Here is a 16,333-nt window from a genome sequence, read left to right as displayed (position 1 = left end):
CCTCTTTCTTTTATTTCACAGTTAATGAAATTATCAGGAAGGAATTTTCTGGACTCCCTGCCAGAAATCAGACATAGAAGAAGATTTGTGAGACAACTTTTACTGAATCCTTCCATAACTGACCTCTTAGATCCTTCCAATGCCCCTGCAACCTCCTGCTTCCTTAACTGTTCATCTCAAGGCACCAATTCAATGCAAGGAACAATGTATTGGCATCAAGCTGACAGCCTTGACTAAGCAACTCGCCACCTCTCTCTGTAAACATTGAGAAGGACACCCTTCCTTTCACCCAAAGATCATATTGTTCTCATGTAACAGAGTATCTGTCTGAGGAAACTCTTCAAGCCTGCTGCAAAATACCTATCTATGTATCGATCTATCTTAGGGAGAAGTGATATGTCAGCCCTGAACACCACACAGAGCAACAAGGGAGGTTATATATTAGTGCTTATTTGGGTGGGGTGGGAAATGGGGGAAGAAAGAGTAATATATTCCATAAAAGAATAACAACATTTTGCAGTTCACCAACAATGACTTGTGCCTTCCAGGTCCCAAAGCCCTTTTGAGAAATGTTATTGTTGTAGGAAACTGAGGCAGCCCAAGCTTGCTCAGCCTTTATCCGACCTGGGATCAAACGCCATTTTTTAATGACTCTGAGCACCGTGATCAGTATTTCAAACAGTAGATACCAGCTGAATCCAGGAATGTTCTTTATTTTTCTTGTCAGACTGGATAGGAGTTTGAAGGAGAGGGATGCTCATGGAGAACCAGTGAAAAGAGCAATTCAGCAGTTGTAGCACCTGCCCCAAGGTAAAATAAACCCAGATAAAACAGAGAGTAATATATAGGAGTCACAGTAAATCCAAAGATTTTATGATTGATCCTTACTAATATTTAAACAGTGTATGAATACATCTTAGATATTTTCTTTCTAACAAATTATTGCTGTTTCTTTTCATATAGAACTTATTCTTGACTCATAACTTGTCTCATTTAGCAGCTGTTACACTTAACCATACAAGCTGCAGGGGAAAATAATTGCATCTTACAGAAGCCAGAAAAAGTATACACTTACTTATATTCACCTTGTCTCTTTAGCTTTGCAAAGCTAGCAGCAATTTCTGGAAAGGTTACATTTCTGTGTGAGTTAGAATGTTTGTTATGTTTTGCTTCATGTGTTAGAATATACTGCACTGACATAGGCTTATGACGGTAAAAGATAACCGCTGCCATCTGCAGTTGTACAGCTAGCAAGTTTATAACACTTTGGTGTGTCACTGATACCACAGTATGATCAAAAGGCATCATGAGTGGATAATCAATGTACAGTAGAAGGTAGCCATAATATTGTAGGAAATGCATAGTAATCTTTCCTGATTTTGTAAATGAGGAACACTGATTTTTTTTTGGTTTTGAGTGCAGAGCCTGAGCTCTGTTCTAGAAAACACGATGAAACTATCCTGTTTTCACTTCTTTCACAGTGAACTTTGCTGAATACCAGCGTGTCCACAGGCTCACAGCAGGAAGTAGGTTATATGAATACATCAGACCAGCAAAGCAGCTGCATAATTGGTTCCTATTATTGCAAAAAAGATCTTGCACAAACCCTGCAGAGTATGTGCTCGGTTCCACAGAGATCTTTTCATCAGTTTTGAGAAGAATGTATTTTCTGCCACTAGAAGCTGGTGCTTAAACTCCACAAGGTCTTCAGTTTTAGGATGGGAGACAGAAGCATAAGACTTTCCAGAAGACCTGACCTAGATCTCAGCTGTAATCTTGGCTCTTAACCTGAAATATGAATTTTACAGGAGCAGCTCTAAGCTCTGGATTCAACCAAATCTAAATCCAGAACTGGAGCACAGCCCTTCCTGACTGCACATCAGTAACACAGCTCGGGGAGATTGTGTCTTTTTCCCCTCGAGGTACTGCCAACACCCATCAGCAGCGCTGGTGTGAAATGGTGAGTGGAAGCAGGCATTAGTCCCCTTTGTGAGATTCAAAGCTTTTGTCACAAAGCAAGTCCTCCTGTATCTCATTTCAGCAACACCAAAAAGCCTCTGGCTGCCTCCTTCTGGTGCTCATACTGTGAGCTCCAGATGTTGTGTCAGTACAAATGTCACAACAGCCAAGCCTCAGCCTGTTACCTGCAGAGGTGAAAATGGCCTTTTTTTATTGCTGACTTTTAGAGAAACAAATCTGAGGCTCAGAGCAGCTGAAATGACATCTGCATGGGGGAATTATTGATTGTTAGCACTCATATAGTACTTTGACTGGCTCACATGCCTCAAATAAGCTATTTTGGATGGGTTTAAAACTGCCAGTTTGCCAGAACCTGACATACACTAGGGATTGTTAATGCAGTCTGGTGTTTTGGACAACTTGGAAAAATTCATCAGGCTGAAAGTTGTCTGGCAAAAATTCTTTGCTGTAGCTGAGTAAAAGAACTCCTGCCTTCACATTATTCACACTTGGAAGTATCAAAAAAATTACCATTTTATTTTCCCTGATTCAACCTGTAAAGTATAGGAGAAACATTAAAAAAACCCCTACACCAAAACCCCATTCACAGAAGACCAGAAACCCCCAAATAACTGACAGAAGCTTTTCTCTTGCTGGATTTTAAATAGAATACTAAAGAACACCACGAATGTCTTTTCAGATCTACAGCCACTGATGTAGTCTAAAAATATTGCTGATATTTGAATGCCCATAGCAACTGCTTGTCAATGATCCTCTGTGTACAGATGAATAGCTGATCTTGAAGTCAGATAACCATGCATCAAGCCCACTAGCAACCTTCCTCCTGCTCTGTGCAATTGCAGTACAAATCTTCATGATTTTTATTCATTTTTCCCCCACCATGCCCCGCTGATCATTTAAGCATCTTTTGCCCCATTCTACTCTAAGGCATAAATGTGTTTAGCAGACATGAAAAATGTGGAGTCATAGCAAAGGCTTTTCAGTGTTCAAAGGAACCCAGGCAGGCAAACTCCTGAACTCCTGCAATGCTCTTTCAAAGCTACTTTGCAGATTGCACCCCTGAAAGATATACTCTTTAACTGAAAGGTATGATTTTCACTGCTCTTATGTGTTCCTTTGGGCACTTTATTATAATAAAGAAGGGAAAGAGGAATTTTTTCCCTTCTTGTTAAATGTGCTACAAGTGCTTTACTTGTGCTTAGTTATATCTCTTCCTCATTGTAATGCATAGGTATTAATCTGAATGTGTCTGTGTGTTTGTGTACATGCATGTTTATATAATATAACCATAGATACAGCTATGTGGGTATATTATATCCATATGATCCTATGTGAACACACAGACACCCCATTACAAACTTGGGTTACGATCCTACAGTTGGCTCCAGTCAGCCAGACGTATGCAGGCACATGAAGCCAGCTACTGGATCGAGGGTTCATAAGATGTACATAATATAGACTACATTTTAGTGGTTTTATTTACAGCTACAGGAGGTCAGGCTGTGCTACTCTGTCTGCTTTTACATGCAACTGTTAGTTTCATTAACACAGCTTCATATTTATTTCCAGAGAAGAGGAGCGTCCTCAGACATAGCGTTACGTATTGTTGTCTCTTTTGGTAAAACAATATGTTAAGGTTATATAGCTAGGCTGAAGAACTTCAAAATATACAGTACTAAATTATTTCCTGTTCTTGCTGAGCAGTGGTTTTCCAGTATTAATATTTTCTTACTTAATACAACTTGCTCGCTTTCTGTAGAAGCAATAGCTTAACCTTGGAAGAGTTAATACCATTTTGTGAGTAATTTGTTCTCACTTTATCTGGAAGATAGCCATACTTGCACATGAGGAAATTCTGTCTTTCCTCAGTTATCTGAATGTTTCACCACAGTGCCTTCCTGCCATTGTACCAAAGGCCTCCAAATATATTGTCTACAGGGTGAACAACTCTAATGCATTTTCCATCAAAGTTACACCATGCAGAGTACACGGGGCTCCTTGGAACTCAAAAGTTCATCTCTCCTGGTTTTTATTGTGTGTGTGTGCGCGTTTTTTATTTTCACTTCCATTTTTCCATCCAAGTTTTGGCTGCAAATACAGGATGAGCTTCTATAAACTTCTGCATCAAGTATATGACTACATAGAATAAAATCATCATTCATGATATGTAAACAGTCTGAGAGTGGAACGGGAGCAGACAGAGACGAGGAAGATTTTTTTTTCTGTCAGTTATGAGTGTTGGAAGTAGAGTTTGCCAGGAAAGTTAATTGCTTGTGAAGATACTTGCAATGAAATACGAAGTCCCATTTTGTTTTTCTCCATGAGAATGAGCAAAATGTAAGATCTGAACAACAGCAATGGAATGGAAGTGTCCAATGTATGTGTTTTTATTGGTAGAAAGAATGTAGAAGAGCCATGGGTTTTGCACTTGCCTTTGTTTTTTTTGTTTTGATATCCATGTAAATATGTATCACTTCCATCCTTCTTCTAGGAATACAGCATTTTCTGAATGTAGAATACTTTCCAAACCAGCACTATGTTATTCTCTATTGTATAAAATGCTGCTGCTTGATAACATATCTAAAACAGTTCTCAACTTAGCTAGCATGTTTTGGGGTTGTTTTTTTTTTTAAAGTATATTTTGTAATCCATCTCTTTATAAAAGGTAAAAAAAAAAGAAGTGTCTAAGCTTTTTGTTTGACCAAATATGCAACACCTTTTGGATTAAGGGTAGTATTTATAAAGGATCCGTTTTCCTTCTCTGAGTGTATTAATTGTCTATGCAATTGTTGTGGAATTGTTATTGTCCTTAAAAAAAAAATATAATTAAAAAGAAAATATGTCAGAGATTTTTCCAAAGACTTCAAAGACAGCTTTAAGCACTGCAGAAGTTCCTAAATATATCAAATCTGCCTTTTTGCCCCCCTGCCTTTCTTTCCAAATTGCTACTCACTAAGGAACAATTAACCTGCAAATGACTGCCTGAAATTTCAAATGTTAAACTGATGGAGAGTTTCACCAATTTTGCACCAGCTGATGGTCCAGTTGAGCTGCAGTTCTGAGTGCTTGCTGTTTATGTGTCCCCGTGCAATAGGAAGAGACACCAGTGTTGGGTTTAGACTGGCTGACTTGCGGACTCTCCAGAAACGAATTGTTTTCCTCATTGTTTACATTGCAGTGATTTCTTACTTGCAAGTCTAAGGCATCTGTCTGCCATCTCACATGGAAACCTGCAATTTTTTCATTCATCTCAGTTCAGAATGAATAATCCACCTCTTTGAATGATTGCAGCAAGTCTGACATCTGTCTGGTTTAATGTCTGCTACTTTATAACGGCAGTGGGTGACAGCTGATAGCAGTTTGTTTAAGCAGTTTACTGCCAGTCAGTATCTGATTTTTATGGCCTTGTTAAGCTTTGTTTAGCCATATTCATTGGTTGTGAGGTAGAAAGGAGAAAAAAAAAAGAAGAAAATTGATACCTGACCCACATTGCAATAAATTTCAAATGCAGGTGCTGGCACTGTAAAAGATCATACAGGCTGCAAACAAGTGGCTTTCTGGGGGGAAATTAGTATTTTGTGTTTCTGCTCAGTAACTCTCATAAAGCAGCAAAATTGGCTAGAAAGTTCTATCATGACTGGGTCACAAAATTTAATAATGATGTATGTGTGGGTAATAGCCCAGAAATGTGTCACTGGAATAATTATTCCAGGATTAAACAGCCATCTGTACCTTACTGCACAAGTGATAAGACCTGGGAACAGAGAATCGAGGTACAGTTAATAATGCCTTAATAAAGTCTCAATAATGTTGGCCTAACTGGGACTTACATATGTGTGTATGTGTGTGAGGGAGTAATTGATGAAGTGATCCTCTCCTCAGTGAAGTCCAAGCCTCCTTGCTGAAACCCTACCCTGTACATTCAGGTAAAGCCTTATGTTGATAGATGCATGAGTGAGCAACTGTCACTCAGATCACCCTAGCACAACGCCTTTAACCAAACTGTTTGTTCAAAAGCCTAACTTCAAGAATTTTAAAATGGGTTTATATCATTCACATTCCTACAACAAACATTTGTTAACCTCCAATGTAATGATGGTTTTGCTATCTGTAAAATATTTTTTTATATATTGCCTGTACTATGGTAGTTTAGCAATAAATGAAAAGATATCATCTCCTGCATGGGTGTTTGGTCTATTATCACCTTTGATAACATAAGATCGAGTGGGTGAGTCACCCACTTCATGGTCTTGTGCTCCTCACACTCATAAACACTCACAAGTGGGACATGCCTAAGGATTTCAGACTGCAGAGTACTGCTTTGCTAATGAGGTGCCCGGTTCCCCTTTGCATCATGAACCCATCCACTTTCTGTAGATGGAACAGACAGATTCATTCATACAGTGACAATGTCATGAACAACTTCTCTTCTTGTCTACTTTCCCTGGTTTAATTTTCTGTTCCCACCAGCACCATTGCAATTCAAAGCACCAAACAATCCACATCAACAGGTACTCCAGTGTTTTGATCTTCATTTAACATTAATTTCCCTCAGTGTAAATACATTCCCTCTCCTCAGCACATGCCTTTTAGAGATTTGGGGTGTACTGCATTTAGTTTTTCTTCATATGAATCTTAATTCTGCATTTCTCTTCTGGAGACACTGGACGATACATTTTCATACTGCTGTGCTGGAAGGTTGCCCAGAGCCCATTATGTCTCAGTAAAAGTCGAGTTTCTAGAGCATACAATTAAAGACTTACCTTAACAAAACTCAATATTGCCCTTTGCATTTCAAACCAGAGAATTTGAACCATATTTGATGCATTTGTTGGACACAGAGCAAGCACTTTGTTTTGCTTATTCACAAAAGGCTCAGAGCAAGCACCATGTGGAAGTTCTTAACTCCCAGTACACTGTACAAAGGCTGGGAAGCTCATAAACCAGACAGGCTTCGCCAACAAAGAAGCTGTTACTGGCTAGGAGAGAACATTTTATGATGAGCAAATATATGGCACACAGAATTTTAGCTTTATTCAGCAACAGGAAAATTTAAGTAACTTAACCTGGACATTCCACAGCTAAGAACTTAAACACCTGATCCTCTGGCTTTAATTTATATCTCGAGTCCAAATTAAAAGACTACAACACATTTTTAATCTTAGCTGGAAATCTCCCTGATTTTGTAGACTTAACTCACTCTTTTATACCCCTTCAATATTGCTGACTTTTCCCCCAGTTTTACTTTTCATGGTAGCAGCAAGGAAGAAAAATGCATGTTGCTAATGAACATCTGGGTTTTGTATGAGAGCTCGCTCGCGTGCTCCGTTGGGTAAATATGTGATTTACAAGTTGGGTTTGTTTTGGTTTGTGTTGTTTCTCTTTTTTCATCCTTCCCCCCCTCCCTTTTTCTTCTTTTCAAAGTACAAATGTAATTTAGTCAATTTAAGAAGCTGCCTTTCAGCTTCATACCAGATTCTTTTCTAAATACATCATCACTGGCTTGCTCAGGTGGCCATGCTCAACTGGGCTGCTGCTAAGGGAGCTTTGCAGGAAAGACAGGCTCCCACGCAACACTCCTCTTCCCCATCCCTGCTGACCTCCTGTGCCTTAGTTGGACCCTCTGCTCCTGTGAGGCAGCTGTCATCTCAGTGAGCTCATGCTGTAGAGGGGCTTGAACAACTTTTACTCATGGAAAGGAAGGCCATAACACAGGATCTGAGCTCCTACTAAACCAAAGGGCAAGACTGCAGGCACAGCAAAATTGCTGAGGTTGTGGGGAACCACTTAACCTAAAAGCTCAGGGGAAGGTGGAGGCAGGAGAGGCTGTCAGGAACTGTAAAGCACACGAATTGGCCAAGCCCAGGCAGCAGAGGTGACTGCAACACAAAGGCACCTCTTTATTCATAGACAGTAGGGCCAAAATTGGAGGTGAACTCAAGCGGGAGAGCACGGTGGCAGTGCAAGGTGAGGAGGGCAGGCACAGAAAAGAAAAACAGCCTCTAGCTGTGGCTCAGATACAGAGAAATATAAATAGTAAAAGGAGTTTTTAATTTTTTTAGCATTGCAGTCTATTAGCTCTCTAATTACCTGTGAGAGCTCAGCTCTGCTCAGGGATTTTGGATGAAATGGACTTTCAGGGCAGGTATGGGGAACAAGCAGCCAGCATTCACCATACTAGTCTTTTTTCGGTCAGAAACCAAGCTAAAAGCATAACAAATCTTCCTCAGCCACCTGCAGCATGTATGCACAGCTATGGGAGTGCATGCAACTGATGAAAGTAATTGCTAGGTGATATTCACAGCTCCAAGGGCTAGGCTGAGCACCCTCAGGCTCCAAATAGTACACAGCAGTGAGGAACCACAGCATAACTACTTGGACCCCTGCCATGTCATGGCTCTCTGCCTCAGCCTGCTGCTGCCCTGAGTCCTCTCCTCCAGCAACACTGCAAGGAAAGAGCAGAGGAAATGGTCCCCATGGGAGCAGACCAGTCCATCCACCACCTCTGGCTGAGAGCAGCAACAGAGAATGCCTATTCTGAAATATAGCTGAAGGTTTAGAGTGGATTAGGACATCAGCTTTTGGAAACCTCCCTCCAGCACAGCTACAGTGCACCAATATGCCCACATGGCCCTTGCTGAGAGCCATCAGTGAGGTAGCAAGCAACAGGGCTGAGGAGAAAATATTACAGCCTCCTCAGCAGAGCAGAGCAGAGATGAATGCTGTAATTTTGTGGCAGGCCTTTAACACAAGCCTAGGAGTAATCACAAGAGGAGTCACTTGATTCGTATTAGCTTCGACAGATAATATAAATCACCATTTTTACCAGCCACATTCTCTCCCACCTTCATTTTTGCAATGTCAGAAATTGTCACAAACCCATGTGCCTTACCTTCTCACAGCAGGTGAACTCACAGCATCAAACACCGTCAAAGATCCAGAAGTATATGTGTGTGCCCTGCCCAACCTTATAACGATAGACTTCCTCACATCTTGTTGCCTGATTCCTGGCAAAGTTTACCCTAATCTGTACTACAGCATCTGAAGCCCCTTCCTCTAACACTGCCCTATACACACCAAAACAGGTATCTGTCTCTAGCTGTAAGAAAATTTACAAAGTGACTGGAGAAGGATGAGAGGCAGTGGTGGTGCTCACACATGTGCTGCATGGGAAGAAGGGAAGAAGCTGGGCTGAGTGTTCATCCATTCTCTGGAGGTGCATGCAAGACTGCTAACTACCAGCAACAGCATTCCCCATCCCAAACTAAAATTAAAGGTTTCCCAGCATAAGACAAAGATCCAGGAGAAACAGTGCCTTGTTAGTGTCATTTACTTACTGTGAGAGCCCTGGAGAGTTACTGTTAATTCCCAAAGCTTTCCAAGCTCATTTGTAAAGTGGCTTCAGAGTGCAGGCATTTCTGACTTCTGCACTGGCAACACGGCACTCTGCTCAGGTGCTCTTCAGGACCTCAACAGCAACACAGCTTTTGGGCCCCACAAAATGCGACAGACTGGCCACTGCAGCTCTGCATCATGTCAGCTAAGAGCACACAAACATGACAGGGATGGCAATTTATGTCTTTTTCTATGCCACTGGCTAAGATTCAGTCAAAATGAAGCTTTGTTGACTGGCAGGTTATTTCTCTTTACAGTAATGTCTCAGCTTTGACCTGCCACTTATCAACAGCCTTAATATAACAAATACTTGGTAAAACCACTGCTGAGGCAAATCAGCCTGAAGGTTTAAGTTGGCCTGAGTAAATTTTTCATGGACCCTTTATATAACCCTACTGAAAGAGGAGTATTATCATGAAAACCTTCTCAGCTGTCTGATCATACCAGCACAAGCAAAACACTGAAATCTAAGCTCAACAGGCTTCTAAGCTTTTTTATTTTAGGCTTCACTAAAGGAAAACACAATGAAAAAGCTTTCTGTACTGAAGTCTCCAGTAACTAGCTCAGTCAACCAGGAGCACAGGAGTGCCTTTATTCCCTTTTGCCTTCTCTTTTCCCCAGTTCTATAAATCAGGATTCATGCTGTCTGTTTACACAGGGCTCTCGCAAGAAACCATATCCGCTTCATTTACCTTTAAAAAAACCCCTACATAACACAAGAAGTAAATGGAAGGAATAAATGTAATCAAGCCATGCCCACACATCTTACATTTTCTAGGCTTTTATGTGGGAATGGACAATGCAATATTTTGCCTCAGCACAGCCCTGCTCCCTCTAGGCTGTAGACTGGGGCCAAAGCAAAGTTAATATAAAGTACACTTTTCAGGCTGCATGAAGGCTTGTTAATTTTTTCCCCGCAGAGAGAAAAGAAAAAGGAAAAAAAAAAAGAAAAAGAAAAACTACTGGGCAGCAGGGCAGAGGGTTTGCTGCAGCACAGAATGTCACTGCCATCTGCAGGGCAGCTGCGCTCAGCACTGCCACGCCGCTCCTGCAACCAGCAGCCCATCCCACACAGACCCCCACGCTGGAAGGGCACAGCTGCAGTGCCAGAGGACGATTAAGTGTCTTGGCCATGGAAAACACTTCTCCGGCGGGTTCAGTAGTCAGGGGAGAGGGAGGCAGGGGCAGCAGACTTGGTGCACCACCACGTGCTGCACCCTAGCATGTCACACTCTCCCACATCACACCCCTGCACACTGCACCCCTGTGCACTGCAGCCTTGCATGTCACACCTTTGCTCACCACACCTTCACATGCCACAGCCTGGCACATCACACCCTGGTACACACTGCACCACTGACCTGTGACAGGGCTGCTTTCTGGTGGTGGAGTTTGCTGCCTCTTCTATCACTGCTCACTCTGACAGCGAAAGGCAGTGAGCAGTGCTGCCAGGCACAGTGGTTACCCCCCACCCCGACAGACAGACAGACACACTTTTCCAAGCATGGGGTGATTTGTCCAGCCTTTCCAAGACCCAGACACAGGCAGGCAGACAGCCCCCACCCTCTCCTCCGGGGCTTCCCAGTCATCTCATGCCAGCTCTGGCAAAGGCTACACCAAGAATAGGAAGTGTTTCATAACTGTGAGAACTCTTTTTTTGTCTGGCAAATCTTGGGTTTGCAGTCTGCCATGCAGTTTGGATCACTTCATGCTGCCCAGTCCCCTCATAAGAAGGCAGGGAGTTTTGGTGGGCTGACCTCTGCCACCATATTTTATGCAGTGGATGGTGGGATGCTGATCCTAGATGACACCTTTCCTATGAACCACAGCAGCTCTGGATTAGCCAGCATTTGCACAGCTGCTGCAATGGCTACGTGATTTCCTCGCCTTATTCTTCATTTCCTGACACTGCAGACTCTTGTTTTAGTCTCCAAGGTCCAATTGCCTGGGAAAACTCCACCAACCCTATCTGGCAAACAGCAGACAGACAAGCAGCTGGGTCTGCCACAGTGTCTAGAAGTAGGATGGAAACCAGAGCAAGGATGGAGCCATTGTAATCCTACGTGGACTGATTGTCTCTGACCATGGTGCCTATAATTTCTCTGGTTCACACAACAGGAAGAGGGTTTGACAACAATTCCCCATTGCTTTAGTTATCTCTCCATTCTTCAGAAACAGATTTAGCTGAACACATTATTTTATATATAACTAAGGAGTTACATCTAAACAAGATCCATTCTGTGTGGTTACAGACCATGACTAACTCATTTGCCTATATTATTTCAGACAAACTCAGATCTTGGTGGCCAACCTGAAGCCATTGAAAGAATAGAATAGAATAGAATAGAATAGAATAGAATAGAATAGAATAGAATAGAATAGAATAGAATAGAATAGACCAAACCAATTGGAAATGACTTTTGACATCATTGAGTCCAATCTATCATCCAACACTATCTAATCAACTAAACCATCCAGTCTCCCCCTAAACACCTCCAGTGATGGTGACTCCACCACCTCTCTGGGCAGCACATTCCAATGGCCAATCACTCTTTCTATGAAGAACTTCTTCCTAACATCCAGCCTAAACCTCCCCTGGTGCATCTTGAGACATTAATTGGATTAATAAAATCAGAATAGATTAGATTAGAATAGATTAAAATGAGAATTAGACCAGAATAAGATTAATGATGAAGACTTACCTGTTTTATTTTTCTTATTCATACTGAGATCTCCATCAGGAGAATTGGAGGAAATAAGAGGGTGGATTAAAATAAAGCCTGAGGACAAGAGTGTTTTGTGTTTTGAGTTGGGTTTTGGTAGCTTTGTTTGGGTTTTTTTGGTGGTGGTGGGTTTTTTGGTGTGGGTTTTTTGTTTTGTTTAGTTTTCCTTCCCCAGAAGTGATGCCTGCTAAGCATCATGACTGAGGAGAGAAAACATGCAGGGACAGAAATAATCATGAGGCTTCTCTCTCCTCCAAATTTTGGTGACAAATTTTGGTTCAGATTGACTTTTCAGAAGCTGACACATCAGCATCTAGAAGCTTTGGCTGGTCAAAACATTTGAATCTACCCCTAATAAAGATGCACCTGGGGACATGGAGCCCATCATGTATGAGGCCTCTTCTATGTCTGTGGGGATTTTTTAGTTTCTGAAATAAGCAGATTTGAAACAAGCCAGGACTTCTTAGAAAAGAGGTTGGTGTCCTTTGAGACTCTCACATTTCTAGCCTGCAAAGAGCAGCACTGGGTGGTGGCTCACTGGCTCCTTCTCTCAGGAGGATGTAAAGGCTGAGGAGGAGAACCATCTGAAGGTGCTGAAAAGGCCAATTCACTTCTGCATGAGATTCATCTGCCAGATGTTTTACAAGCAAGCAGAGCCAGAGAGTGACCTGACAAGAGCTGAAGATCAGACTTACCCTTTCAGCCTGGCCATCATTTCACCCACAGCATTTTTCAATGCTGGAGGAATCCAGGAGCAACAAGAAATAGAGTTTGTAGACAGTGCAATGAGAGAATAACTGCAGGTTAAGACATCTCCTTTGAAGAATTATGCACAATCCCATGCTCATGACTATTTAGCAGGGAAGTCCATCTGGTTACACTTTTGAAGGCATGGTGCTTTTCTAGCCAATGAACTCCTACACACATCAGTGTCCAATTTTCCATGTGGGAACCTAAGCCAGAAGACCCCCTGTGTTTGCTGTCGATCACAGAGAAATCAAAGCATTCCAAAATTTAACATTTTACAATCACACAATTCCTTGGGTTTATCCAGTGTTTTTTCACCCACACAGCACACATTTCTCAAGGAAATAGTATAACCTTGTTTGTACAGATGGTGAAACTGAGGCACGGGGAAGGGACTAAACCAAAGACCAGGCTCCAACAACTGCAATGATAACCGGTGATGAAATCCAGTTATCAGAAGTCTGAGCCCAGAAGTCATGAAGGCTGAGGTGGCTGCCAGCATCTTACTGAGGAATGACCCCTGAGGAAGACTGGGCGCTGGCAAATGAGGGCTGGCTTACTGGAAGGTAAGCAACCACTGCACTGGAGTCCTATAGGATCATCTGGCATGGAAACCACAGATCACACTGACAATGTTGCTGTTGGCACAGGGGATCTGGTGCTCTAGAAGAAGAAACACCAGGCTGTTATTCTGCTGTCCTTTGTCTCTGATTTATGGACCCCTCTGAAGCACAACTGAAAGGTATTCACTTCATTTATGGTATGTGGTAGAAAGTAGGATTTCAAGAATGAACAAATTACATGTGCTGCAAGGACAGCAAATTCCACACTCAATGGGTACAAAATTTGCATTCTAATAAAGAGGTCACAGAGTAGTTGTTATGAATAGAAATTTAAGATCTATTCCACTCTGCAATAACATGGGTTTGTTAGTCAGTGTTCAAAGGCAGATCTTACTTCTTTAGAGGCTGAGATTTCATTCCATGTCTATTGACATTATACCTGGTCACTTAAACTGCTTCCTCTGCTGCTCTCCACTGGCTCAAGCATTACATATTTCTTCTTCCACATTCTCTTATGCAGGGTAACACCCAAATGCCACATGGAGGCATGCATTAATATGGAGATGCTTTTGCAAGACTCTGGTTCGGGTTGCACTTCACAAACCAAACTTTGAAGGGAGCAGTGGGTGCCCCACCACACTGGCATGTTGGAAAACACACAATACCAGGCAATATACATTACAGAGCAGATCTGGCTTAAAACCTATCAGCACTGCAGGCACTTTGAAATTTGCCCCACTTAGGATCCAGCTGTATTCACACTGTGGGAAGGAGAGCAGAAGGCTGGGGTTGGGATGGACATGAGAGGGAGAACAGCATCAGAACTCTAGCACAGGCACTGAGGCATTTGGCAACCTGCCATGTTTGGCTTTGCCCATTCCCAGTCCTACTCTAAACCACCCACAAGAGAGCCACTGGCACAGAGCCACCCATATGCCAGACAGGCCTCTTTCTCTGGCTGTCCAACTGGGACCCTTCCTCTGTGCTGTGCTTACCTGGAAGGTAGTTTAAAGCATAGAGCCCTAACCTGTCCCATTTTTTCCCATTTATGCAGTTTTAAATATTCTTCTCTGGGGCACTGAGACTCTGAGATGTACAAACCTCAGCTGGGTCAATTCTATCTCCTCAGTCACGGTATTGCACATCAGCAGGCACAGAATCAGCCTGCTGATAGCCTTGGGCCAGTGTTTTCCCAAACCTTTTTTTTTTTCCCTAGCTCTTGAGAAAAGAAGGGAAAAGGAGGAGGACTTCATCCCACAAAACACATTTCTTAGCTGCTGAGAGATTTCAAACCTCCCTGATGAATAAACACAGAGCACTTAATTTTGTTTATGAAAACAGGCTTATTGTGATGGCAAAAAGCATGAGTCAGGGCCCCTAGTGAAGGGGAGAGCAGCAGCTGGAGACACTCACCGAAAAGCAGTGTCTCGGAAACTAGAACAACTCTTATCTCAGCCAGTGCCAAGAGATGCAATTTATCCTTCAACAAAAGACACCAGGATACAGGGAGCAGGAGAAGGCTTCCTCATGGCCTAAGAGTTGGCTGCTGAGCAAGTATTGCCATTGCTATAAAAAAGCTGAGAGTTTGTGAATGAGCAGGGGGTGCCAGCTGACACTGCACACACTGCACATAGTCCAGCAGAATCCTAATGATGCACTTGATGGAAGCGGGTTTGAGCCTGGCTTACAGGCTTGGACTCCGGGGTAACAACTCCAGAGCTGCTGCTGGTTCCTTAGTGAAATACAGCAGAGAGACACAAGGTAAGGTGGATGCTTGATCAGCTCAAGGAGGATGAATCACTGACTCCAAAAAGCATGTTCTCCATTCATCTCTGTATCCCCTTTCATATTTGCTGGTATTCATTTTGCTTAGACAAAATCAGCAAAGTGGGATCTGAAACTATCACTGTGGCTTCCTGGCCTGGTGAAGACCCTGAGGCTTCAGATAAGCAAGTGCAACAGGAACACTATTTCCTTGAACTATTTTTAGTGTCTCTGTTCACCAGTGGACTTACTTCCCATATTCATGCCCTATCTTTTGAGAGTCTGGTGTGCAAGCTGCACACTGTAACATGCTTTTAAGGAGCCCCAAGTCACCAAACCTTGTCCTCCTTGCTGCAGCATTTAGTGGCCTGCCACCCTGCCACCAGCACCCTTGCAGAGCAAGTCTGATTAGATCTTCATCTAGTCCTCAGCACATTACTGACACTTCATAAATACCACCAGCCCTTCCTTCAGATCGTGCCCTTTTGTTTTTCTTCCTCAGCTTCACTGATGTAAATCTGCCACGTATGCATGAGGCTGTGCCATGGTGATGAATGATCCTGAATAAGGACCCACTTAGCCAATTTTCACTATACAGAGTTCCATTGTGTGGAGGAGGGTTAACACACAGGGCTCTGTTCAAACAAAATGAGGTAAACAGAAGTTCAGTGCTTTTCCTTCCTTCCTTCCAAAAAAGAAAACCATTTTCTGAAGGCCAAGCATGGAGGAAGGAAAGACATTTCAATTAAACCCCTAAAATTTCTCATCCTAGAACAGCTATGCAGGCAAATATACTGGACATAAGCACAAAGCATATGAAGAGGGAGGGTTTTAGGTGCCTCAGGGAAGGCATCAATAGATGGCACTGTGAACACCAGAGAAGGCAGATCAAGCTATCTCAGCTCCCTAAAAGTGTCCCCCAAAGACTGAAACACTTTGAGGTCTTAAATTCTGTGTGTGCTTCTTTCATGCAGGGCAGAGAAGAGCCTGTCCCTCATCAGGACAGTGTCAGCCCCAGGCACAGGCACCCAGTCACTGCTGCTGCTGGCAGCATCAACTGGTGTGCCCAGCTCCCCTCAGTATTTAATACCCTGCAGGAACAAGGCTGCCAGCTTTCATCAACTGGCTGGCTAAACACTAATGCTGCAGCTGCAGCCTTCC

General features: G+C 42.7%; 1 protein-coding gene and 1 long non-coding RNA gene across 6 annotated transcripts in view; one reads left to right on the top strand and one right to left on the bottom strand.

The window, feature by feature from the left end:
* The window catches only part of NFATC2 (nuclear factor of activated T cells 2), a 97,650-nt gene extending 91,490 nt beyond the window's left edge, over positions 1–6,160 (top strand). For all 5 annotated transcript variants that reach the window (XM_068149943.1, XM_068149941.1, XM_068149940.1 and 2 more), the window contains one exon: positions 22–6,160. In XM_068149943.1, the coding sequence (XP_068006044.1) occupies positions 22–77 (56 nt within the window). In that variant the 3' untranslated portion in view covers positions 78–6,160. The remainder of the gene's footprint in view (positions 1–21) is intronic.
* LOC137446890 (uncharacterized) overlaps positions 1–16,333 on the bottom strand; it is a 157,359-nt gene that overhangs the window by 1,423 nt on the left and 139,603 nt on the right. The window lies entirely within an intron of this gene.

The sequence above is a fragment of the Melanerpes formicivorus genome, unplaced genomic scaffold (assembly GCF_026170545.1).
Source record: "Melanerpes formicivorus ecotype bairdi unplaced genomic scaffold, bMelFor1.0.p_v2 SCAF_19, whole genome shotgun sequence".
In the NCBI taxonomy this organism is placed as follows: domain Eukaryota; kingdom Metazoa; phylum Chordata; class Aves; order Piciformes; family Picidae; genus Melanerpes; species Melanerpes formicivorus.
This window is presented reverse-complemented; position numbering and strand designations above follow the sequence as displayed.